This window comes from Schistocerca americana, chromosome 8, assembly GCF_021461395.2.
Source record: "Schistocerca americana isolate TAMUIC-IGC-003095 chromosome 8, iqSchAmer2.1, whole genome shotgun sequence".
Taxonomy (NCBI): Eukaryota; Metazoa; Arthropoda; class Insecta; order Orthoptera; family Acrididae; genus Schistocerca; species Schistocerca americana.
This window is the reverse complement of record NC_060126.1, coordinates 485,082,469-485,107,950: the sequence shown is the minus strand read 5'-3', so window position 1 is coordinate 485,107,950 and position 25,482 is coordinate 485,082,469. Positions and strand designations below refer to the sequence as shown.

General features: G+C 40.2%; 1 protein-coding gene across 2 annotated transcripts in view; it reads right to left on the bottom strand.

Annotated features, from left to right (window-relative positions):
* Nucleotides 1-24,659, bottom strand: part of LOC124545120 (PAN2-PAN3 deadenylation complex subunit pan3-like) — a 28,635-nt gene extending 3,976 nt beyond the window's left edge. The window contains exons 1-2 of one of the 2 annotated variants that reach the window (XM_047123938.1): nucleotides 24,417-24,659; nucleotides 16,044-16,204 (exon numbers count right to left, since the gene is read on the bottom strand). In XM_047123938.1, the coding sequence (XP_046979894.1) occupies nucleotides 16,044-16,204; nucleotides 24,417-24,512 (257 nt within the window). In that variant the 5' untranslated portion in view covers nucleotides 24,513-24,659. The remainder of the gene's footprint in view (nucleotides 1-16,043; nucleotides 16,205-24,416) is intronic. The other variant, XM_047123939.1, reaches the window with a different exon arrangement.
* Between the last annotated feature and the right edge of the window lie 823 nt (nucleotides 24,660-25,482).

Genomic DNA, 25,482 nt, shown 5'->3' with positions numbered 1-25,482 from the left:
GACATGCCAGATCCCCCCCCCCCCCCCCCCCCCCGTAGCACTTCCTACTCCAATCCAATCACAGGCTTATCATACCCCATCATAGGCCAGGCCACCTGTGAAAGCAGCTGTGTCATACACCAACTCTGTTGCAAACACTGCACAGTTTTTTTTTTTCTTTCTTGTGTTGGTATGACTACCAACCAGATGTCCACCAGGATGAACCACCACTGCCAAACTGTTGCCAAGAACAAAAATTGACCACTTGGAAGCACAACATGCAGCTAAGCACACTATGCTCAATATCAACAGATGCTTCAAAACCAAAGCCATCTGGATCTTTCCCTAAACCACCAGCTTCTGTAAACTATGTAGATGGGATTTATCCTTACAACACATCCTTCACTCCCATAATCATCCTGGCCTCGATCTCGAGTAACTCACTACCCCTCACCCTCCACTCAACAGTTTCACCTTCCCCAATCTTGTTACCCACTCCCAATTCACATTCCCATATCACCTTCAGCATGTGTCGCTCCCCACTGCCTCTGACAACCTCAACTTACATGCCTAACCCGCATACCTGCCATCCCTCTGACCTGCAGTCCTAGCCAGCAAACCAACTGCTCCCTCCGAGCGGCGCACCACTCAGCCCCAAACTCTCCCCTCTGCCTCTCTCCTTCTATCCACCTCACCCACCACAACAAATCTACCTGCCAAAATGCAGCACTGGCAACGTCTACCCAGCCAGCACCATGTTGGGGCATAGGTGCACATGCAAGTGTGTGTGTGTGTGTGTGTGTGTGTGTGCGTGTGTGTGTTTTGCTCTCATTCAAAAATGGATTATTCCAAAAGTTCGAGTCTCGGTCGGGCACACAGTTTTAACCTGCCAGGAAGTTTCATATCAGCGCACACTCCGCTGCAGAGTGAAAATCTCATTCTGGATTCCCGATACCAGTCTTGGCAAACACTTTTCTGCAACCGGCATTAATTACAGGTGGTGCCTCCTGCTTCAAAATTATGCATTCTACAAGAAACCTGGCATTTTTGATAGCTTCGGCGCTTGATACAACCTTTCTAACAGTGTAGTGGGTAAAGTAATTAGTGCAGACCATTAATCACTTATTCCTATTCATCGGCTTCGGAAATCTTCCAAGAGGTCAACTACAATTTGGTTAAATGGAGCAGCTACTAGTGGAATTGGTAGCATATGTCCTGCAGGTAACTCCGGCATGTGTTTCCATTGTTGTCATTTTCTACGTTGGATTATGTATCTGACAGATAGATAGAGGCCTGACAAATGATACTTGTTTCTGATGTTATCAAAGGTCTTTGCAAATAAATGTATCCTGATATCGGAACATCATGAAAAAACCCTCAGTATATCTTCATGTTATAACGTAACGGACCCAGACTCACTCATAGTATAGATACATCTCATTATTAATCATCACAGAACAACATATTTAGTCTTTTATTGTACAGTCTTATATCTCCATTTGTGATTGTGAATTTCACAGTTATTAATCTTTAGCTAACAGTATTTGGAATAATTATACATCCTGTAAATGACAAGTTAGTTGTGCTACTTCGTTTGCAAAATTAAAATAGTTTGGAATTTCATATACACGCATTCCACATTTTTAAAACAATTTCTAATGTGGAAAGGTAATGGTTAACTTTTATAATATAGATTTCTAAAATTAATGAATAGGAAGTTCTACAAACAGCACTAAGTAGTGTCGAGTCTAATAATTTTTAATATGTGTGAAAAGCTAGTTGGAAGTACAGTCTTCTGGCTGCCGGCCAGCTGCCACATCAATTAAGTCTGAATTGTTCACTTAAGACTGCCAATGAAACCGGACACCCACTCAGAATTCTGAGGCCTGCCATGTGCACAATTTGGCAACAAGGTAGAATTCGGACGTGGCTAGAGGAAGCGTTGTCCCCTTAAGCTATTACCACAATGTATGTGATAGAGGTCTAGTGGTAAATATTGCATAATGTAGACAAAGTTCCGAGTTTGAGTCCATATACTTCCTTATTTTTTAAGCCGCATTTTGGCTGTCTTCTAAAGTTATCAGTCTGATGGAGCCTCAAAGATAATTCACTTCACTTTCAAACCCATCAGTAACAGCAAAAACTTCCAGCTCTTAGCTACAGCAAGATCAGAACAGTACACACTCAGGAGTTTCCTCACCCTACTGCAGCCACCAGACATCAAGTGCCGTCTGACCACATGACCGTGGCATGGTGCTGTAAATTTATTTATCAACTGTCAGTTTCTTGTTTGAAGTTCTAGTACTTATCTTGAAGTTATGTACTGGATTTTGCATGTTTGAAATTTATGAAAGTTGTGTAAGTGTTGTAAAATAGAGTCACATGTGGAATTTGTCACATTTGTGACATGTTGTTCACTTTGAGTTTAATAGAGAGATGAAGGCTGAGTTTACATCCCATGAGTGAAACTTCATAGGGATCTGGTGATTATATGTGCAGCCATACTGTGGTATTCCATGGGCACCATGGTTACTCTGCAAAGTGGCATTACTAGCAAAGATTATGTGACCAATCTCGCTGATCAGGTCCATCCCATAGTACAATGTTTGTTTTCTAGCAGTGATGCTGAGTTCCAAGACAACAGGGCACATGCTCATATGGCTCGCATCATCCAGGACTCATTTTCTAAGTACGAGGATGAAGTGTCGCATCTTCCCTGGCAACCACCATCACCAGATCACATTATTATTGAGCCTCTGCTGTCTACTTTGGGGAGAAAGGTGTGAGATAAGCCTCCACATCCATCATCATTATCTGAACTTGCCACTATTTTGCTAGGAGTATGGTAAAAGATTCCCTTGACAATTTCTACACCCTATTAGGCACAGTAACATGTTGTGTTTTTCACATTTCCATATTTTTGACCTCCCAGTGTACGTTCTAAAAACTAGTATAAATGCTCTTTGTACTCTTCTATTTGAATTGAATATTAGTCTCTATTTACAAGACATGATATTTTATGCTGAATTCACTGCCAATGACAGTGCAACACAAATGATTGGTTACCACCATGCAGTGTTCACTGGTTTGTGGAAAACTATACACAAATGAACTGGATGATGTATAAACTGTTTTCCTTACACTGTAATTACCACTAAACCTTCTCAAGCAGAACATTAGCATCAAATTGCAAAAAGGAACAATTTCACTTTCATAAATAGCCAAGTAGCAAGGAAATATACATGGTCCTTTTGGAATCAGAAGTTCAAGACGACAGTACCTCACCCCATGTTCACTCTGGTAGAATGGAAGCTGTGAATATTTCACATGTTCTCATCTTTATTTCTTTGATGTACATATTCTATATATAAATGTAACACACTTCTCCCGCAGAAAAGGGGCTAGGAAAAGCACTGTAATGGTAGGGTATATGTGGACTTGATTCAGAAAGGAAAAGTATTTTCCAGTTTTCAGTGATAGTTGATAGTAAGAAAAGATGGTCACAAATCAGTTGTACATTACAAATAATAAGTGGTACCTATAGCACAAAATTCATCAAAATACAGCTGAAGTATTAAATAACTGGAAAAGAGGAGTTCAAGACTAACTTATATCAGTGAGAAGTGCATTTTACATCATATTCGGAAAATGTTCAATTTGCATTTTGAAGTTATAACAAACATTGTCAGAATTTGTGTCAAAATTACGCCATCTGACAAGGCACCATCCTCAACTACAACAGTATAATGATGCTACATTGCAAATATAATCTGTTGAGCTACATATCAGTCACTTTGTTATACATCAATGAAAATACTCAAACAATGTAGCAAATTTACATTAAATAAAGATTTACTTAAAGCATTTTTGCCTTCAAGAGAAAAGTCCACAATACTTCCAGCAATTTCATTTAACAGCATTAAGTGAATCAGCCATATAAATATATGAAACGGATTTCATGAACACTGTTTTAGCAGACAAATCATGTAACATCTCTACAAATAACTAGCACTAATTAACTTGGAATTGTTCTTCTAGTGCTGTAATGTTGCTGACTGAAAATAGTTTCGATTGTAAGAAACTGTATTAGATTTTCTGAAGTGTTGGTTGAGACAACTGACTGTTGGTGACCATTCTCCAAGATGAGTATGTAACACAGAATGAAGTCTGTACTCAAACTAGCCAGCAAAACTAATATTTCTTTCGAGTCCTCAGCCTAGAAATCAGCACAAGCATCAAAGTTATTTTCTAACAAATCCATCTGTGTGTATATCTTTATTCAGATAAAGTTAGTAATACAGTTGATCAAAGTGCTGCATAAGGTATCAAGGACTGGCTGTATGTGACAAATGCGTGTAACACAATGTCAACTGAATACATCTGCTTATTCATTATAAAGAAATCTACACGGACTTACAAAAACAAGAGAGTGGTATAGTAATCTACATTAGCTTCTGAATGGTAACTTTCCTTACAATGTTGTTCTGTTAATTTAAAACAGGACCAAGAGGGGTATACCTATCACAGTTAACATTTGGAATGAAGAAAAGTAATTTTGCTGATTAACTGATAATTGTGGTGCTGGACTGATGTGAATATTCTGACAGGTCAACTATTTGGTAACTTTTTGTGGTGTGAGGATTTAATTTTCTGGTTGAATGAGAGTAGTGTTCACAGTTGAGCAGAGAAGTGGGGCAATGATATGGTACAGCTTCCATCGCCTTAATTTTGATTTGAATAGTTATGTGATGGTGACAATTTTTTTTAATAATATAACGATTAGTAAATCTATGCTACTGCACATCTTGAGGTTTGCTGTTTTACAAATGTGACAGAAACAAAAGTCTTTCAAATTTAACCAGTTTCAGACAGTTATGACTTAAGAGTAATGTTTTGTAGTGTAATGTCCACTTTATTTTTAAAAAATTCTGTTCCACACATTTCGTACTACAGTCAGTTTTAGTGCTAATTACTGTGATGTTATGAGAACTGTGTAATCTATCTATTTATGAAGTAAAGCTACCATTTTAGTGTGAAACTTTTTTTACTTATATTTAAGTTAGAAGTTAAAGTAAGTATATTAAAGAAGGGTATTTTGTCTAATTTTTTCATGTACTGTGGCAGAGGAGAACCACCTCCAAGGGAACTGATAGCAGTGCATTTCCTTACTAACTGCCACTTGGACCAGTTTGGTGAGAAAATGTGTAAAAGCTCACTAAAAGTGTGAAAGTGCTTGTGAAAAATACTAAACATTGAGCATTTCTGTCTAAAAAATTAGCTGCAATGCACAGCATAATTTAACTTTTTGTAACACATGAGGATTTATTTTTTTAAGCAAGACAGGACTTGTACAACGTGATATGTATATTAAAATGTAATCTTTGTTTACCCAAAAAGGACATCACTTAGGATGAAGATGCCTAATTTCTATTAAAAATATAACTTCTGCATATTTTGTGCCATTGCACAATACACTGTATGTAAATATTTTGTATCGGGATTTTCATATGGCCAAGTCATATAAGTACAAATTTGAAAAAGTTATGTACTGCAGTTCTGATAAGATTTCTTATGTAATATTTCTTTGTGTGTAGATTTTTAACCCACTGACTGGGGTCACTTGTGGTCACTGAACTGCCCAGTTAGCTACTTGCAATATCTATCTGGTCAATAGGATGAGACGGTGATGTGACAAAGCAAGCTGGGATATTTTTACTTCCCCTCTTGTTTTGCCATCTGCCTCCTTAAAATTAATTTTTTCATGTCTGATGAATTAAATTAACAAACTTGAGTATAATCTGCATTTTCATTAAAGAGAAAGGTTGGCCCTCAGTTTTAAAGAATATAGCACCAGATCTAATTTTGTGCTTAGTTTTATGTGTGTAATTGTTTTTCTAATTTATTTGAACTATTCCTAGTTAATACTTTCATTATAGAGTGAAATCTGTAATTGTTCCATAACTTAAATTTTATTGTTAACTTATAAACAAATATAAATTCTGTACTAATTATAAACATTTGGAGGAACAACTAATGGTACTCTTAAAGGATCTATTTGGCTCTATTCGAGAACATGTTAGCAAAGCCAGTCCTTAATTAATTCCAAAGTAATTACCAGTTTTGTCAAAAGTATTGATTGTATAACTATATATGTTAATTTTATCGTTTAAACAAATAATTCGGACTAATTCTCATGGAAGAAGAAACTGTTAAAAAGAGCCACTTTTTCAATACGGGCAGTTAATTGAATGAGTTAAGTTTCAATTGTAATTTCTGTAAATTAAACATCAAACAATGTGTAGTTTCAGCGCCTATTATTGTGATGATACGAGGTGTGTCCACAAAGAAAGTTCCATTTGGTTATATAAAACAAATGTGTACAGATACAGAAAAAGTATTTATTGTACAAAAATCTACAACTGTTAGATTACTTTTCTACATCGCTTCCAAAATTTTGTAAGCACTCATCATAGCATGGCACAAGTTTTTGTATGCCTTCTTCATAGTAGGTTGCCACCTGTGTATTCAAGCATGTGGTAACATGTTCTTTCAGTTTGTCATCATCATTGAAGTGTTGACAACCAAGGACAGATTTTAGGTGTAAGAAGAGATGAAAGTCGCTAGGAGAAAGGTCCGGGCTGTACGGAGGATGATCAAACGCGTCCCAGTGAAATTCCCATAAGAGTTGTTTGATCACATCCATTGGGCACTTGACCAAGTCCTTCACTGAACAGTCTGACCCACCTTCTAACCACTGAATCACTCATAGCATTTTGTCTGTAAACCTCGCAGATTTGCCGATGAATTTCCTTTGGTTTAACTTTCTTTGCATTTAGAAAACGAATCACACCCAGTGGCATTTTCAATTATGTCTGACATTATAAAGAATCACTACAAAGCCCATGTCAACATCAGCGATCTGAAAATGGTGTCATATCTTCTTCTTGAGTCATAGTAACTGCCGTGCATGCTCAGAACTGCAATTGCAGCGCTGACACGGATAGAAAGAGAAACAGAACTTACTTTGTGGACAACCCTCATATTTAAGGGCCCGATTTTTGGTCCCAAGACAGTCAGTCCATGGCCGAGTTTCAGACGAGGTGTGAAATAAGTGTAATAGGGCATGTGTTAAAACAGTGACAGTGTCTGTTCAATACATACTGTATTATGTGGCAAGAACTGTGTAGCTGGGATTTTACTGCTCGTAGATGTTCAACAGTACACTATTGTAGCAGTATGTTGATGTTTGCCTTCAACCTACTAATGAGACTTACCGAAAGTTAAACAATAGTGCACTGGATATATGACTGTGTATTATTGGGGGGTTGTGAACAGTGAAAGTATAGCACTGTGGAACGCAAATGTGCACCTGTCGGTTACATCATTTAAAGTAGTCAGGGTTGAACTTCAACCCCCTATTTTTCAGCCAGTGTAGTAATGCAGTACATTGACATGAAGGACAATCAACGAAGAAGTAAATCAAGTGAACATCACACACTGCAAAGCAGATTTCATTTCACACTCATACCACACAGGAAAAAACTCAAAGCAAAAAACTTTTCTTAATGCATATTGGACTGTTAACTGAATGACATTTCCTTTTAACATACTTGCTATAGCCGTCAAAGTCACAGGTATCGTAATTCATAGCATGTTATGAGCTATCCATGTGGAATTTAATTAATGTTAATAGCTGCTTCCCATTGCTAGAAACTGCAATGGGATAGTAAGCCCATAGATACAGATCAAACATGCCTCAAATTATTCAAGGGAATACGAAGGTTTGTAAAACTAAAATGAATTGTAAATTAAGTAATAATTGTGAAGTCTGGAAGGTAGGACATGAGGTACTGGCAGAATTGAAGCTGTGAGAATGGGTTGTGAGTTGTGCTTGGGTAGCTCAGTCGGTAGAGCACTTGCCGGGAAAGGCATCATACGGCATCTAGAGCAGTAATCAATGTGTGTGTGTGTGTGTGTGTGTGTGTGTGTGTGTGTGTGTGTGTGTGTGTGTGTGTGTGTGTGTGTGTACTCTAGCTCATTCAATTGATCAGTCTGAAAGCTAGCATTTTTCCCTTCTTTTTTTGTTAGTGCCTATAAATGAATCAATGCTTCTGTTTTTTCTTTTTTTTGTGGTCTCCTTTAATCCTAAAGTACTTAAAAACACAAAAACATTTATATAGGTCTAAGAATTATATGGCCAATGGCCTTGCCACAGTGGTAACACCGGGGCACTCAGCCCTTGTGAGGCAAAATGAGGAGCTACTCGATTGAGAAGTAGCAGCTCCAGTCTCAGAAACTGAGGAGGAGGAGGAGGATATTAGTGTTTAACGTCCCGTCGACAACGAGGTCATTAGAGATGGAGCGCAAGCTCGGGTGAGGGAAGGATGGGGAAGGAAATCGGCCGTGCCCTTTCTAAGGAACCATCCCGGCATTTGTCTGAAGCGATTTAGGGAAATCACGGAAAACCTAAATCAGGATGGCCGGAGACGGGATTGAACCGTCGTCCTCCCGAATGGGAGTCCAGTGTGCTAACCACTGCGCCACCTCGCTCGGTCAGAAACTGACATATGGCCGGGAGAGCGGTGTGCTGACCACACGCATATCCGCATCCAGTGACGCCAATGGGCTGAGGGTTGACACGGCGGCTGGTCTGTACTGTTGGGTCTTTATGACCTTCTCAGGAGGAGTTTCATTTAGTAAGAATTATACAGCTTTGTCAAAGAAGGTGTATATTATAAATACAATTTCAAGATGCTAAATGCTTAATGGTGATTAACTTATTTAGACATTAATTAAGATTTAGTTTTTATATAGAACTTCATTTTTCTGTGTGTGTCTGCTACATTGCAATGTGTAGTGAGTTCACCATTCAATTGCTCCTGTTCTTGCTGTTAGCACATCATCCCTAGTCCCTTGGAATTACCTGTGTGGACACTCCATTACTATGTACTGTACTGTCTGTTTGGAGCACCAGTCACTTTGAGGATTTTCAGCCTTTTTCCACTTAAAAGACTGTTGTTGTTGTAGTCTTCAGTCCTGAGACTGGTTTAATGCAGCTCTCCATGCTACTCTATCCTGTGCAAGCTGCTTCATCTCCCAGTACATACTGCAGCCTACATCCTTCTGAATCTGCTTAGTGTATTCATCGCTTGGTCTCCCTCTATGGTGTTTACCCTCCATGCTGCCCTCCAACACTAAATTGGTGATCCCTTGATGCCTCAGAATATGTCCTACCAACCAATCCCTTCTTCTAGTCAAGTTGTGCCACAAACTCCTCTTCTCCCCAATTCTATTCAATACCTCCTCATTAGTTATGTGACCGACCCATCTAATCTTCAGCATTCTTCTGTAGCACCACAATTAAGGTCTCATTTCCTAATCTAATTCCCTCAGCATCACCCGATTTAATTCGACTACATGCCATTATCCCCGTCTTGCTTTTGTTGATGTTCATCTTGTACCCTCCTTTCAAGACACTGTCCATTCCATTCAACTGCTCTTCCAAGTCTTTTGCTGTCTCTGACAGAATTACAATGTCATCTGCGAACCTCAAAGTTTTTATTTCTTCTCCATGGATTTTAATACCTACTCTGAATTTTTCTTTTGTTTCCTTTACTGCTTGCTCAATATACAGATTGAATAACATTGGGGACAGGCTACAACTCTGTCTCACTCCCTTACCAACCACTGCTTCCCTTTCGTGCCCCTCGACTCTTATAACTGCCATCTGGTTTCTGTACAAATTGTAAATAGCCTTTCGCTCCCTGTATTTTACCCCTGCCACCTTCAGAATTAGAAAGAGAGTATTCCAGTAACATCATCAAAAGCTTTTTCTAAGTCTACAAATGCTAGAAACGTAGGTTTGCCTTTTCTTAATCCAGCTTCTAAGATAAGTCGTAGGGTCAGTATTGCCTCAAGTGTTCCAATATTTACACGAAATCCAAACTGATCTTCCCTGAGGTCGGCTTCTACCTCTTTTTCCATTCGTCTGTAAGGAACTCGCGTTAGTATTAAAAGACTATAGCTTGCATTCTGACATGTGGTGTCCTAACTCAGGCAACCCCCTGATTTCCAAGGCAAATGCATTCCTGGGAGTGATTTGGTTAGATCTGTGTAGACCACATAGCTGTGGTTCTGAAAGGATGCCCATTCTGATCCCCACAGTTGTTCCAAGTCATTGGTGGGTGGAATGTAGTCCCCCAGAGAGGTTATATAGATTTAAACCTACTGTAGGATAAGAGGCTCATGATATTATTTACTGGCAGACCTTTGGAGAGTGAGATATGGCTGATGTTGTGCCACTCTCAAATCATTTGTTGTTGTCATCTAGGTGAGGAAGGGCAATATTCAAGACACAACGGGTAGCTACGGAATGGAAGAGATGTGGATTTGAGTGTTCCAGATTATTAGGCTCACTTATCATTAAGATGTACACATATCTTTTTAACATGACTGTTTCTACTCCATACAGGAGTGCAATAATCAGCAACAGAAGAGATCAGTACTTGTGTCACTATGCATAGTCTGTGTGTGCTCCCCAAATTGTTCCAGCAAATTTTCTGATCAAGCTACATCTGGTTTTCTATTTTCGTTCTGATGTTTCAAGGTGCTTTTTAAAGGTGATGGAGTAAGTTAGGTATACTCCAAGGTATTTTGCGAACTGACTGTGTTTTACATTTCTATCACAAAAGAATATGTTTAGTTTTGTCCTTAATGTGGGGTTGCTCACATGTAAACAGCATACTTCTATTGTATGAGGGTTCAGGCATAACATCCACTCTTTCTGATAATTATGGTATTTAGATCCTTAATGAGTATTCACTAAACTTGCTCGTAATAATTTAGTGTGGCTATCACCATGTCATCAGCATAACAGAATTCTTTGCAGTTTGCATCTGTGACATTATTGGGATATAGATTGCAAAGGAGTGGGGCTAATACTGATCCCTGTGATAATCTGTTTTTGATGGTGAAGGATATTGATGCCTTTGACTGTTAATTTAAAGTAGCAGTTTTTCAGCATATTCTCCAGAAAACACGTCATATGGTTGGTATTTTTCTTTATGGATCCAAATTACATGTTGTTACGGACCACAAACCACTTGTTTCCTTGTTTCATCCATCCATGTCGCTTCCCGACAAGGCTGCACACCGCCTCCAGCATTGGCTCTTTACTTGTCTCGTTTCAATTATGAGATTTATTTCCGGCCGACGGCTCAACATGCGAATGCTGATGCACTGTCTCGCCTTCCCATGGGTCCTGATCTGGCATTCGATAGGGACGAACTTTTGTGTTTCCACCTGGATGTTGCCGAGCAGTGGGTTGTGGACAGATTCCCCATCACCGGGAACCGGCTGCTACGGGTTCTGATCCTACCCTCTCCCGGGTTTTAGGCTATATTCAGAAGGGTTGGCCAGATCGTTCGTCCGCTAAGACTTCTGATCCGTTGTGGAACTACTGCGCTTTGCACTACCGCCTCACGGCTAGGGATAGTGTTATCCTCCTTTCCACCGACAATGCTTCGCCGCGTGTTGTGGCACCTGCGTCTTTGCGTGCTTCAGTCTTGCACCTCCTTCACCAAGGGCACTGGGGTGTCTCTCGCACAAAATCTCTGGCATGCCGTCATGTGTACTGGCCCTGCATCGACTCTGAAATCGCGCACATGGTCGCTGCCTGCGGCCCTTCTGTGTCACAGGCCGCCGCCCCGAAGTCATCTTTGTCACCGTGGCCTTCGCCTGAGAAGCCCTGGGAGCGTATTCATGCTGACTTTGTGGGACCTTTTTTAGGTACTTATTAGCTACTCGTAATTGATGCCTACTCTAACTTTCCTTTCATTGTCTGTTGCACGTCGCCTACCACTGCGGCAACCACAAGTGCTCTCGCTCGCATTTTCTCTTTGGAAGGACTTCCCTCTACTCTTGTTACTGATAATGGTCCGCAATTTGCCTCTTCCGAATTTGCGGATTTTTGTGCTTGTCACGGCGTCATGCATGTCACGGCCCCTCCATTCCATCCACAATCAAACAGTGAGGCTGAACGACTGGTCCGCACATTTAAGGCTCAGATGAGGAAACTCCTGACTTCTTCTGCTACTGATGATGCGCTTCTCCAATTTCTGGCTTCTTACCGTTTCACCCCCATGAGCGACCACAGCCTGGCTGAGCTCTTACATGGCCGACAGCCCCACACACTACTTCATCCTCTGCGGCCTTCCACCTCACAGCCGTGGGTGCCTTCGCTTGGCCGGTTCACCACCTGCAACCTTGTAGGGGTACGGGGATATGGCAGGCGGCCAAAATGGAGTCCTGGCCGCATCTTACGACACCGTGGCCAGCGCCTGTATGAAATCCAGATGGACATGGGTGTTGCAGTGCGTGATTCGGACCACATTCAGCCTCGTGTGCCGGCAACGCCTGTTCTGAATGCTGCTACACCACCTTCAGCTCTACCTGATGCTCGGGATCTTGGCATCTCTCATTACTCACAACGCAGCCCTCTCACCGTCATATTGGTGCCAGCACAAGAACAGACACCACCAGGAGATGTGCCCATGCAGGAACCGGATGACCATCACCTGTCGGAGCAACTCTACTCGCCTCCTTCTCCTACGGACGCCGACACATCGTCCATGTCTCCTGTTATAATAACCAGACTTGCCGCAATGGGCAGATTGGTGCATGGGGCCCCAGCAGATTCGACCCCTACGTCTCCTGTCATCTCGACCCGTTATCATCGGGGACACTTCCGTCCGCAAGGGAAGCCTCCTCCTCGAGCCTTTACGGCCAGTCAAACAACACCTATGGACGTTAGCAATCTACGGGCCACCTCCATCAAGACCAGTGCAAAAAAAATTCAAAGGGGGGAAAAGTGTTGTGACTCGCTGATCTTTCAAAGCGACGCCGCACAGTTACACGCGTCCTCTACATGCGGCGCTGTCTGCCAGCCATGCAGCAGCCGCGCCACCTAAGCGGCCTGCCAGCCAGCGGCCACTAGACTTGGACTCAGTGCTGATTTGACTGTTACAGTGTACACATGTCTTACGTTGTCTACTTGCTCTGTGACTTACGTATATTGTGTCGTCTTTGAAATATATGTGTTAAACTTGACGTTATAACAGTCTCACACTTCGACCAGTTCAATTTTGTGAAATCTACATGCTGTAACTGATAATGAAAGAATACAATTTTTCGTGACATGGAGAATGATGTTTGTTTCCATACTTCTAATAACAACTTGGATCTCTCACCAACATTAGCAATGTGCCAACTTCACCAGCTACATACATATCAAGGTTCTGTATATTCCTAAAGTCTTAAAATTATGTACCACTAAAATCATTCTGAATTAGTGGCACTTTACAGCTATATATTTGTCTGTAGATAGGTGGGTATATTAGAAGCATAACTTTTACAAATATTGCTCCGAGATTTCCCGAGGTAAAATTGTTCGACACATACCAATTTTTTTTTTCTTTCTGAATTGGAGGCAAAACCATATGAAGCAAATTTTCAAATACAGATTCATCCATTCGTGTAACATTGGATAAGGATGAGGCATATTAAAACAATGTCTTATTAGAAAAGCATTGTTAAGATACTTACAATGCCAATTTGGAATGAAAGGATGATACTTCTTAACACTTCAAATCAAATTAAAAAGTTTCATTTGAATATTAACCTCCATTCTAGATGATACAAAGTGGGTATACCATTTCCACTGTCTTGTCCTCTTCATCCAAGTTTTAGACCACATTTTTGTCCTTTTCCTTTGCTCACTAGCATCCACTTCTACCTCACTAAGCACTAAAAATAACTGACAATGCTCATTTGTTTTCAACATTTGCAGTTTAAAGGACATTTTGCCAACAAACGACTGGTCTTACACAGTGTGACTGCTTAAGCAAGCAAGCTAACAGTTTCCTGCAGCTTGCTAGCCAAAAGTATTGCATGGCATTTCGCAAATTTTTGGCGGAAGTTGCTGTGTGACATGGGTTATAGCAATCTGTTGGAGCTGTTTGTGGCAATTGGTGACCCAAAGCTCTCCTTGCACTCTTGTGCAGTTTCACCACTCTGTGAAACAGTCTCCTGATTTTGGGCTCCATTCTTCAGTTGCTCTTTGGCTAAGCAGATCTGTTGCTGGCTGTCAGTAAATGTCTTCCTAATTTCCACCTGAAATTCCTTTCATCACTATTCTCAAACCACTGCTGGGCTGTACGGTTCACATAAAGATAGACGATGGCAAGACACATCATGAGATGGTCGAATCCCTTGACCATTTAATTGCATCCTGACCAGCTTCCCCAAGTACATTGCTGGATGCCTCGTGTGCATCTGACTCATAGACATTTTTGTATTCACTGGCACTTAGGTAATAAGAATCGACTGAGATTTATATTGTTTACTAGCCTTAAACAACAAGTAATTGCAAGAAATATGAACTTAATCACTGATAGACATGTCACTAGCCAGCAATTACGACCACTGACAATTATGACCATTGCACCACCACAGAAGTTGAGGCACAGCACTCGGCAACAGATGTACGTGTCTTGTCTGGCATGGGGCAAGGCAAGAATATTAAATTCATTGAAAGTCATATTCCTTTTCCTAAATAACAACATGAGTCAACTCTCACACACATTTCTGTGTTTGGCATCATGATCACCATTTAATAACACACTGGTTCATCTTCGACAATCAAAATCAATGTCATGTTTTGCCAGTCCTTTGTTTGTGGACAGAACATGCTGGCACCAGATGATACAAAGGTGATAATTTCTGTAGCACATAATATGGTCATTTGTAATCTCTGAGCTAATATCTAGTGACAACCCATTCGAGTCCACTAAAGTTCGTATCTGGTAAATTTGAATGCCACAGTATCAAGTGGAATTCTGCAAGATGCTCAACAAACCACTACGGTATGTGTCAGTATTTGTGGCATGGACATTATTCTTCTCTCAGAAGTACCAGTGTGTTCGAACCAAGTTTGTGTAACAACTGTAGTTTCCAACAATGGAAAATCCAGGTTGGAATAATGACGTAGTATGAAAGATAGACTGCTACTCATCATATTTCTGAAATACACACACACACACCCACACCCACACACCCACACACACACACACACACACACACACACACACACACACACACACGAAAGACCACTGTCAATGGCCACCCTGGCCAGATTGGCAGTCTAGCCTCATGCTGCTTTGGCAGTTCCTTATAACCTGTTGATGCTATTACAAAGATAGACAAGGGGTGCTGAACTGAACTGTCAAGCATGTGGCGTGAGCAGGCTAACCTGTAGAAAATATGGATGCCCAGGAACTTGACGATCCCACCTTGCCATATTTAATGGCTTTTAAATTTTAATTAGTTTGTGATCAAATAACCATTAGCAATGAGAATAGTTTCGATCAAGACCAGGCAGAGTGCCCACCAAATGTTAGAGAATTGGTTTCTGTTTCAAGTGTTCGGAAGTACATATGCTGGGAGAGGACCGAATTAAAGCAAAACATTCACGTTCACCAACAGGATACTTGCTAGTGAAGTTGCCAGTGAAGTCAATTATCTATCATTTTCACAGACAGGATGATGTGACCATTCTAATGTGCAATACTGAATGGAACCTACAAGATCACCGGCCGGAGTGGCCGAGCGGTTCTAGACGGTACAGTCTGGAACCGCGCGACAGCTACAGTCGCAGGTTCGAATCCTGCCTCGGGCATGGATGTGTGTGATGTCCTTAGGTTAGTTAGGTTTAAGTTGTTCTAAGTTCTAGGGGACTGATGACCTCAGAAGTTAAGTCCCATAGTGCTCAGAGCCATTTAAACCTACAAGATCAGCTGATAAGATCACATACATGCCATAACATATTTTCCTTTCCCTGACAAAATATGTCTGGCACGCAGTTATGCACAGGACAACTTGTATGAATAGGGGCAGTGAGATACAGTGATATGAGTCACTTAGGAGGATATAGGAATGACGGACAAGAAAAACATCAGAGAATAGAGGTATCTGGTCATGACATCTCAAATTATTAACATACAACGTACTTGGATTCCAACATTTCTTCTTCACCTTCTTTGTATATTTCGTCTCCTGAAGGAGACAATGCACGCTTTCCTGGACACTCCCATTGTAGTTTCAGGATTTTTTCTTTATCCAGTGTTTCAAACATTTGTATTACATCTTCTCGTGGTATAAACCAGTCACCCTGAAACAATTACAAATGAAAAACATGTTCATTTATCCAATGATCTGCCTAAAAAAACTTTCAGCCTATAGAAAGTGTGGAATAGTTTACTAAGAGACGACAGCAGTTGTTGCTTCTTTTCCACCACTAATTGCTGCCATTAAGCAAGGCTGTGTAGGTTATACTAAACATAAACATTTTCTTTTCTCACCTTTTAGCAGCAGTAATATTAGGAACAGGTCCTTGGGTTGGATTACAGTTAAATATTTCAAATTACATAAAATAAAATACACGGTGTTTCTAAAAGCTCGATCCAATTTCAAAGTACTATACATTTTAAAATTGAATACTCTAGCCTACAGCTTACAGCAGAGAACGGGTAGGAGATGTTCTTAATGTATGCAGGACTACAACAATTCAGTGTTATCCAAGATGGCATGCCAACAAAGGAAATCAGAGTCAAAAACATAAATCTGTTACCACTGTATAGTACGATTTGAATCAAATCTTAGCACTTCAGTTCCTACTGATACTACTTTTTTAGAGTGGTGAGGTTGTGTAAAACAAGATTACTGAAATATCACACCACAAAGCATGAAAACTGATGCAGCAAGCAAGTCAAGAATTTGGTATACCAAAAGAAACAGTTTCGAAAGTTTTTGGCATTTTCCTCACATAAGAAACAGTTTCCGAAAAAATACACTCAACTTTTCAATTTTCTTGGGAAGGCGAAACAGACAAAAGCTTTCAAACTTGCTTTATTAAATCCATTAGTTTTTGAAATTTACATGTACTACTAGAGACACACAGAACAATGTCATCACAAAACTGAAAGCAGCTCAAAAGTATTTTTATGAGCACATATGCCTTCATCTTTATCCCATTTTAAGGATCTGAAAACTCCGTCCAGATCTTCAGAGAATATATTTGGTGAAATGGGATCACCTTACTTGACTTTTCTTTCAATTCTAAATTGTTCACTATCCTGATGAATTCTAATAGAAGCTGTGCCACTGAAGATCACATTCTTCAGTGAACTAACATATATTGAATCAACACTTAATTTTTTAAAAAGCTTTATGTAGTGATTTTGTTTAAACTGATTCAAACATGTCCTAAAAATCAATTAATTCCAGGCAAATTGAAATTCAAATTCATTAATCTCATCTACAATTTGGTACACAACTTGCAAATCATCAAGTGTGTTTTATCCACTTTAAAATGAGAAACCCAATGCTTCTCCTATGATATTTTGCAATATTTTATTGAATAGGCCTACAGAGCAAAGGCTGTGTGCTTCACTGCTTTGTGTCGCCATATTGACCAGTTTTATGGAGGAAGTTAACCACACATTATTGTGCAGTATTTTTAAAGCACTACAGGCAATACATGAACTTGTGTATTATCAAATGTTTGAAGAATACAACTGTCGCAATTCTATTTCATTAAACATCGTGTTAGACACTACAAACTGGTGCAACAGCTTTATTTACATGTTCTGTTCCGCTGTGGTCTGCAGTACATTATTACAAGTTTGTGCCACAATACAGTGAACTAGTGATGTTTACTTTCCACTGTTATCATAGGTTCCCTTAAAATAGTTTGCCAACATATACTCTTTGAGAAAAACAGATGCATCACTAAGGAATTATCCAAATGGGATGGATATTAGTACATGTGATGCACATGAACAAACAAATGATTCCAATTTCAGAAAAACTGGACAATTTGTTCAAGAGAAGGCGCTTCACAAGCACAGCAAGTCAATAATGCACTGGTCCACTTCTCGCCCTTACACAAACAGTTTTCGGCTTGGCATTGATTGACAGAATTGTTGGATGTCCTCCTGAGTTATATTGTGCCACATTCTATCCAACTGGCATGGCTGTTGTTGTTGTTGTTGTTGTCTTCAGTCCTGAGACTGGTTTGATGCAGCTCTCCATGCTACCCTATCCTGTGCAAGCTTCTTCATCTCCCAGTACTTACTGCAACCAACATCCTTCTGAATCTGCTTAGTGTATTCGTCTCTTGGTCTCCCTCTACGATTTTTACCCTCCACGCTGCCCTCCAATGCTAAATTTCTGATCCCTTGATGCCTCAGAACATGTCCTACTAATCGGCCCCTTCTTTTTGTCAAGTTGTGCCACATACTCCTCTTCTCCCCAATTCTATTCAATACTTCATCATTAGTTATGTGATCTACCCACCTTATCTTCAGCATTCTTCTGTAGCACCACATTTCGAAAGCTTCTATTCTCTTCTTGTCCAAACTATTTATCGTCCATGTTTCACTTCCATACATGGCTACACTCCATACAAATACTTTCAGAAACGACTTCCTGACACTTAAATCTATGCTCTATGTTAACAAATTTCTCTACTTGAGAAACGCTTTCCTTGCCATTGCCAATTTACATTTTGTATCCTCTCTACTTCGACCATCATCAGTTATTTTGCTCCCCAAATAGCAGAACTCCTTTACTACTTTAAGTGTCTCATTTCCTAATCTAATTCCCTCAGCATCACCCGACTTAATTCGACTACATTCCATTATCCCCATTTTGCTTTTGTTGATGATCATCCTATACCCTCCTTTCAAGACACTGTCCATTCCGTTCAACTGCTCTTCCACGTCCTTTGCTGTCTCTGACAGAATTACAATGTCATCTGCGAACCTCAACGTTTTTATTCCTTCTCCATGGATTTTAATACCTACTCCAAATTTTTCTTTTATTTCCTTTACTGCTTGCTCAATATACAGATTGAATAACATCGGGGACAGGCTACAACCCTGTCTCACTCCCTTCCCAACCGCTGCTTCCCTTTCATGCCCCTCGACTCTTATAACTGCCATCTGGTTTCTGTACAAATTGTAAATAGCCTTTCGCTCCCTGTATTTTACCCCTGCCATCTTTAGAATTTGAAAGAGAGTACTCCAGTCAACATTGTCGAAAGCTTTCTCTAAGTCTACAAATGCTAGAAATGTAGGTTTGCCTTTCCTTAATCTATTTTCTAAGATAAGTCGTAGGGTCAGTTTGCCTTACGTGTTCCAACATTTCTGCGGAATCCAAACTGATCTTTGCCAAGGTCAGCTTCTACCAGTTTTTCCATTCGTCTGTAAAGAATTCGCGTTAGTATTTTGCAGCTGTGACTTATTAAACTCATAGTTCGGTAATTTTCACATCTGTCAACACCTGCTTTCTTTGGGATTGGAATTATTATATTCTTCTTGAAGTCTGAGGGTATTTCGCCTGTCTCATACATCTTGCTCACCAGATGGTAGAGTTTTGTCATGACTGGCTCTCCCAAGGACATCAGTAGTTCTAATAGTATGTTGTCTACTCCCGAGGCCTTGTTTCGACTCAGGTCTTTCAGTGCTCTGTCAAACTCTTCACGCAGTATCATATCTCCCATTTCATCTTCATCTACATCCTCTTCCATTTCCATAATATTGTCCTCAAGTACATCGCCCTTGTATAGAGCCTCTATATACTCCTTCCACCTTTCTGCTTTCTCTTCTTTGCTTAGAACTGGGTTTCCATCTGAGCTCTTGATATTCATATAAGTGGTTCTCTTTTCTCCAAAGGTCTCTCTAATTTTCCTGTAGGCAGTATCCATCTTACCCCTAGTGAGATAAGCCTCTACATTTGAGACGTTTGTATTCCTTTTTGCCTGCTTCATTTACTGCATTTTTATATTTTCTCCTTTCATCAATTAAACTCAATATTTCTTCTGTTACCCAAGGATTTCTACTAGCCCTCGTCTTTTTACCTACTTGATCCTCTGCTGCCTTCACTACTTCATCCCTCAGAGCTACCCATTCTTCTTCTACTGTATTTCTCTCGCCATTCCTGTCAATTGTTCCCGTATGCTCTCCTTGAAACTCTGTACAACCTCCGGTTCTTTCAGTTTATCCAGGTCCCATCTCCTTAAATTCCCACCTTTTTGCAGTTTCTTCAGTTTTAATCTACAGTTCATAACCAATAGATTGTGGTCAGAGTCCACATCTGCCCCTGGAAATGTTTTACAATAGGAGTGCGGGTAAGCTACTACAAACAGTATAGTGAACGCATTATTGTGGCCAAATAGACACGAAGCCCATGCCTACTACGGTAGTTCAAGTTTATATGCCAACTGGCATGGTAGAGAATCAAAATGCCGAGCTACTTGGAGGGCACTTCCCACAATGCTCCTAATGTTCTCAATTGGGGGAGAGATCAAGTGTCCTTGTTGGCTGAGGTAGGGTCTGGCAGGCATGAAGAGAAGCAGCAGAAAAACTCACCATGTTTGGGTGGGTACTATCTTGCTGGAATGTAAGCACAGGGTGACTTGCCACGAAGGGCAACAAAACGGGGCATAGAATATCATCAAAGTACAGCTGTGCTGTAAGGGCACCACAGATAACAATCAAAGGGGTCCTGCTGTGAAATGAAATGGCACTCCAGACCATCACTTCCAATTGTCAGGTCATATGGAGGGCAACAGTCAGGTGGCTATCCCACTGCTATCTGGGGCGTCTCCAGACAAAAATTTGCTGCTCATCAAGGCTCAGTTCAGAGTGGTATTCATCACTGATGACAATTCTATTCCAGTCAATGAGATTCCAGGTTGAATGTGCCCGACACCACTGCAAATGGGCTTGTCGATGTATAGAGGCCAATGATAGTTGGCACGAGGGGCGCCATGAGCTTAGCCTCTTTCCGTGAGCCACCTATCAATGGTCCTTGTGGTCAATGAAGCACCAGTTGCACATGTTCTTTGAGCCCAACAACAAATGCTGGCATCTGTTCATAGACGTGTCAGTGAGGCATAGTTACTGTGTTACTGATCACACGGAATTAAATTCACAAAGATTTTACTTCCTGGTACCGACATATCCCCTGTTTACTACTCTTGCCAGCTATGCGATGAAATTGCACTGCAATGTCACACCTTCATCCATCGGCCAACAAAGTTTACAATTTTGCATTTTCCGTCAATACCTGTATGAAAATCAATTTGTGATAAATTTGCATATATCCTTTGTGGTGCATCTTTTACTTTCCTTTCAATAATTTTAAATTCAGCCACAGTGGGAGTTTACAGAATGTTTATTTATCACATTTCAACATATTTCTGTGAAGTTATGAAGCTTTCATTTTTAAGCCATTGAGAAATGCCAGCATCCTCATTCTCCTAATGTCACTGAGAGAGGTTTTCCAGCTTTCATGGCTGGGCACAAAGTAGATCGTACTTTCCCAACCAGTGTATACGGTCCTATGTAGCGTATCAAAATATTCTATTCTCTCTAATATTTTTACAATGACACATTTCATTTTTTCAGTGTGAAATGATATTTGAGGCAACCTGTAGAAGTCAGCCCCTGAAACGGCAGGCAACTGTCATTTCTGATTGCCAATAATTCAAGTGATGATAAAAACCTGGAACAATAGTTGCCTTACTCTTCCAACTTAGTGAAAACAAGAGTAAGATCATCTAGGTAACACAGCCAGTTTCAGTGTATTCTCTACCTCAATAAGCAGTGGTCTAAATATTATATAAGGGAGAACCTAATTATTTGTAAAAGGTGAATAATCTTCCCACACATTTTGCAACAGTACAGTAAATGAATTTTTTTTATCTAATTATCATTTGTAAGAACATGCTGTACATTACAAATACGGTACTGAACACTTGCAATAAATCTGCAATTCGAGAATTTAAAATATTTTTAGACATGGATTTTGAAAGGGATCCTCCTATTTTCGCAAACAATTGGTTTTACCAGTTAGACCAACTGTGCACCGTACCAACTGTGCACCGAATCATACCCACTCAATGTCATGAGTGTGCCTCACATTTTCTGCTTCCTTCAGCATTAAGGAACTGGTTTCCTCAATTCAATTATACAGTTAACTGTGGCAGCATTAAGCTTTACCCAATCGGCCATTCCCTCGGGTGTGCTAATTCTTAGGTATCTGAGAACTTCTAAGCATTCCATCACAGAAATTGGATGCAAATAAATGTGAAAATTAGAATGTAAGTTGGTATGGGATGTGTACTCGAGTGGCCTAATTGGTAAAGTCACACATGAATGAGACAGGAGATCCAGGTTCAAGCCCATTACTGAGTCCAATCTTTCAATGGTCATACTGTAACAATCAAAGATCATATTTGGTTCAAACAACATTCTTCAATTTGAACTGTACAGTATTTCCAATGAGATTTTATGTGGAGTTGAAATGAACATAAGTAGAAGCCCACACTCCTTATATGTGGAGTTGTTTTACCAAAGCAAGCAATAGAAGCAAATAAACTTAATTCACAAAGAAATAATCCATATGTGATGTTGAACTCAACATAATATTCCCAGCGTGTTCCACAGTCACAAAATAAATCATTTAGCACGATGCATTTCTGCTTCTGAAGAAGTGTTCCAGGCTTCACATTCATCACAAGCCTATGCATTGAAAGAGCTCTGTGAAACACTGTCAAACACAGACATAACGATAACTGTAGTAGGTGACCCCCCCCCCTCCCCCAACCCCACCTCACCCCCTGAAACAATAATCTTTTATTTCACACTCCGTATATTACGTTACTATGTTTTTGAATGACACCCACTTACCACTGTTATTTAGGATCGAGTATAGATTTAAGTGTCAGGAAGTTGTTTCCGACAGTATTTGTATGGAGTGTAGCAATCTATGAAAGTGAAACATGGACGATAAATAGTTTGGACAAGAAGAGAATACAAGCTTTCGAAATGTGGTGCTACAGAAGAATGCTGAAGATTAGATGGGTAGATCACATAACTAATGAGGAGGTATTGAATAGAATTGGGGAGAAGAGGAGTTTGTGGCACAACTTGACAAGAAAAACGGACCGGTTGGTAGGACATGTTATGGGGCATCAAAGGTTCACAAATTTAGCATTGGAGGGCAGTGTGGAGGGTAAAAATCATAGAGGAAGACCAAGAGATGAATATACTAAGCAGATTCAGAAGGATGTGGGTTGCAGTAAGTACTAGGAGATGAAGAAGCTTGCACAGGATAGAGTAGCATGGAGAGCTGCATCAAACCAGTCTCAGGACTGAAGACAACACAACAACAACAACAAGCTGGAAGCTATTACACTATGTCTATGGAACTGGTAACAGTCTGTCGTGTACATCACTGTCACAATTCTCTGCTTAATACTGATTGTCATAAGAATTACTTGGGGGCTCAATCAAAACGTGGCTATAAAATTTTAAATGTTACTTTGAGGAAGGTTTCTGGGATGGCAGCAGCTGCGGAAAATGGTACATCATGGCAGGGGGAGGGGAACTGGAGGGCAATTTCACATCACAGCAATGAAATACATGACACAAAATACACAGATGCCAGATTTTACATATTTCTCGACTTTTTTGTTTGAGGAAATGTCCAACACATATGTCTAAATGGGATGACCAATGGTTACATCTGCAAATTGATATACAAATGTCAAAATTTATCTTCACGTTAGCTTTCAAATGTAGATGGTATTTCGGTATTCTTCCCGTTTGTGTGAAGCACAAAGAAGGGCAGCACGTACGGCTATAGGTGACAAATGTTCAAAAACGTGAATTCGCAGTCACTTGAAGGTAGACAAATATCATTCCCCGAAAGTCTACATAAAGAAATATATGTCGAGGTCCCGTCGAGGATGAGGGACAAGATTAGACCAATTAAACGGCACACAGACGCGTTTAAGTAGTCAGTCATCCCGAGCTGCATACGCAATTGGCTAGTGAAGAAACCCTTCACATATAATACAATGCTAAGCACTCTCTTGCACATAATTCAGTGATTTGCAAAGTATGCAGCTTACTTAATAATTGGTGCTAACATGTACGCTTCATTTCATTGTGTAGAAGACTTGTCACTATATTTCGACAGTGACAGAGAAGCCTAGACCTACAGGGGAGTTGGAGTCTGGTTGACTGTAAAAGAAATTCAACAAAAAATTAAAAGCAAATACACTTGTTGCTTCTATAAAGTCAAGTAAACTTCACACGCAATCGTAAACAAAGTAAACAATCAATACGAATGCTTTCATCCAGTTACACAGCTTTCATTAAACGATCCATAATCTGGACAGAACTAAATTCTGCATCTCACGTCAAAAATTAATGAGCTACAGTCGTGTAATGTTCTCAACATCAAAGCGATATGAACATAGTACTTGCCGAAACAACGAATTATGTATTTATAATTTTGACATAACTTACGTTAGGTTTAACTCCATACTTTTCGTCGTCAGAACACTCAACACACCAATCGTCTTCATTACCTTCATTTTGAGTGACATTCTGTTCCCCAGACATTACGATGATTATTTTGTATCTCTTGTATACCAACAAACATTTCGCGGGCACGCTCTTCACTTTCGATCAAAGAAAATTATATCAAAGATATTACGGGCAAAGAACACACAAGAACTAACACAATACGTTCCAGATAGGTAAGGAGCATGGAGGTAAGGTAAGGAGAGCCCTACGTCATAGTGACGTAATGCTACATCATCGTGACGTGATTAAACCTAACTCGACTTCATGAGTACTTATACCGATCTTTGCAGTTGTACCACAGTCTAATATAACAGTCGCGACACTTCGCCTCGATTTTGTTGCCTACAGCGCCAGCAGCGCCCCAAGTGGCTGGTAGGTTACACTGTGAATTCGGCACGATCGTGAAAGAGAATAGTGGTTGTTTATTTTGATTTATACAATGGCTTTTACTGGCGGGAGCGTTTGTAGCGCAATAAATTCCACCAACAACAGGAAGAAGACACCACAGCTGTCTTTTTTTAGGTATCCTAAGGATCCTGAGAGGTATATACCATCATGTTACTAAACTGTATCGTCAGGATTCACTTGCAAACTATATGTGTATAACTGATGAATGTTTCGTTTTAGGAGCAGAAAATGGCTTGTTAATAGCAGGCGAGAAGACCTCATGAAGAAAGACCCGCCGGCCGGTGTGGCCGTGCGGTTAAAGGCGCTTCAGTCTGGAACCGCGTGACCGCTACGGTCGCAGGTTCGAATCCTGCCTCGGGCATGGATGTGTGTGATGTCCTTAGGTTAGTTAGGTTTAAGTTGTTCTAAGTTCTAGGGGACTGATGACCTCAGAAGTTAAGTCCCATAGTGCTCAGAGCCATTTAAACCTACAAGATCAGCTGATAAGATCACATACATGCCATAACATATTTTCCTTTCCCTGACAAAATATGTCTGGCACCATTAGCAATGAGAATAGTTTCAATCAAGACCAGGCAGAGTGCCCACCAAATGTTAG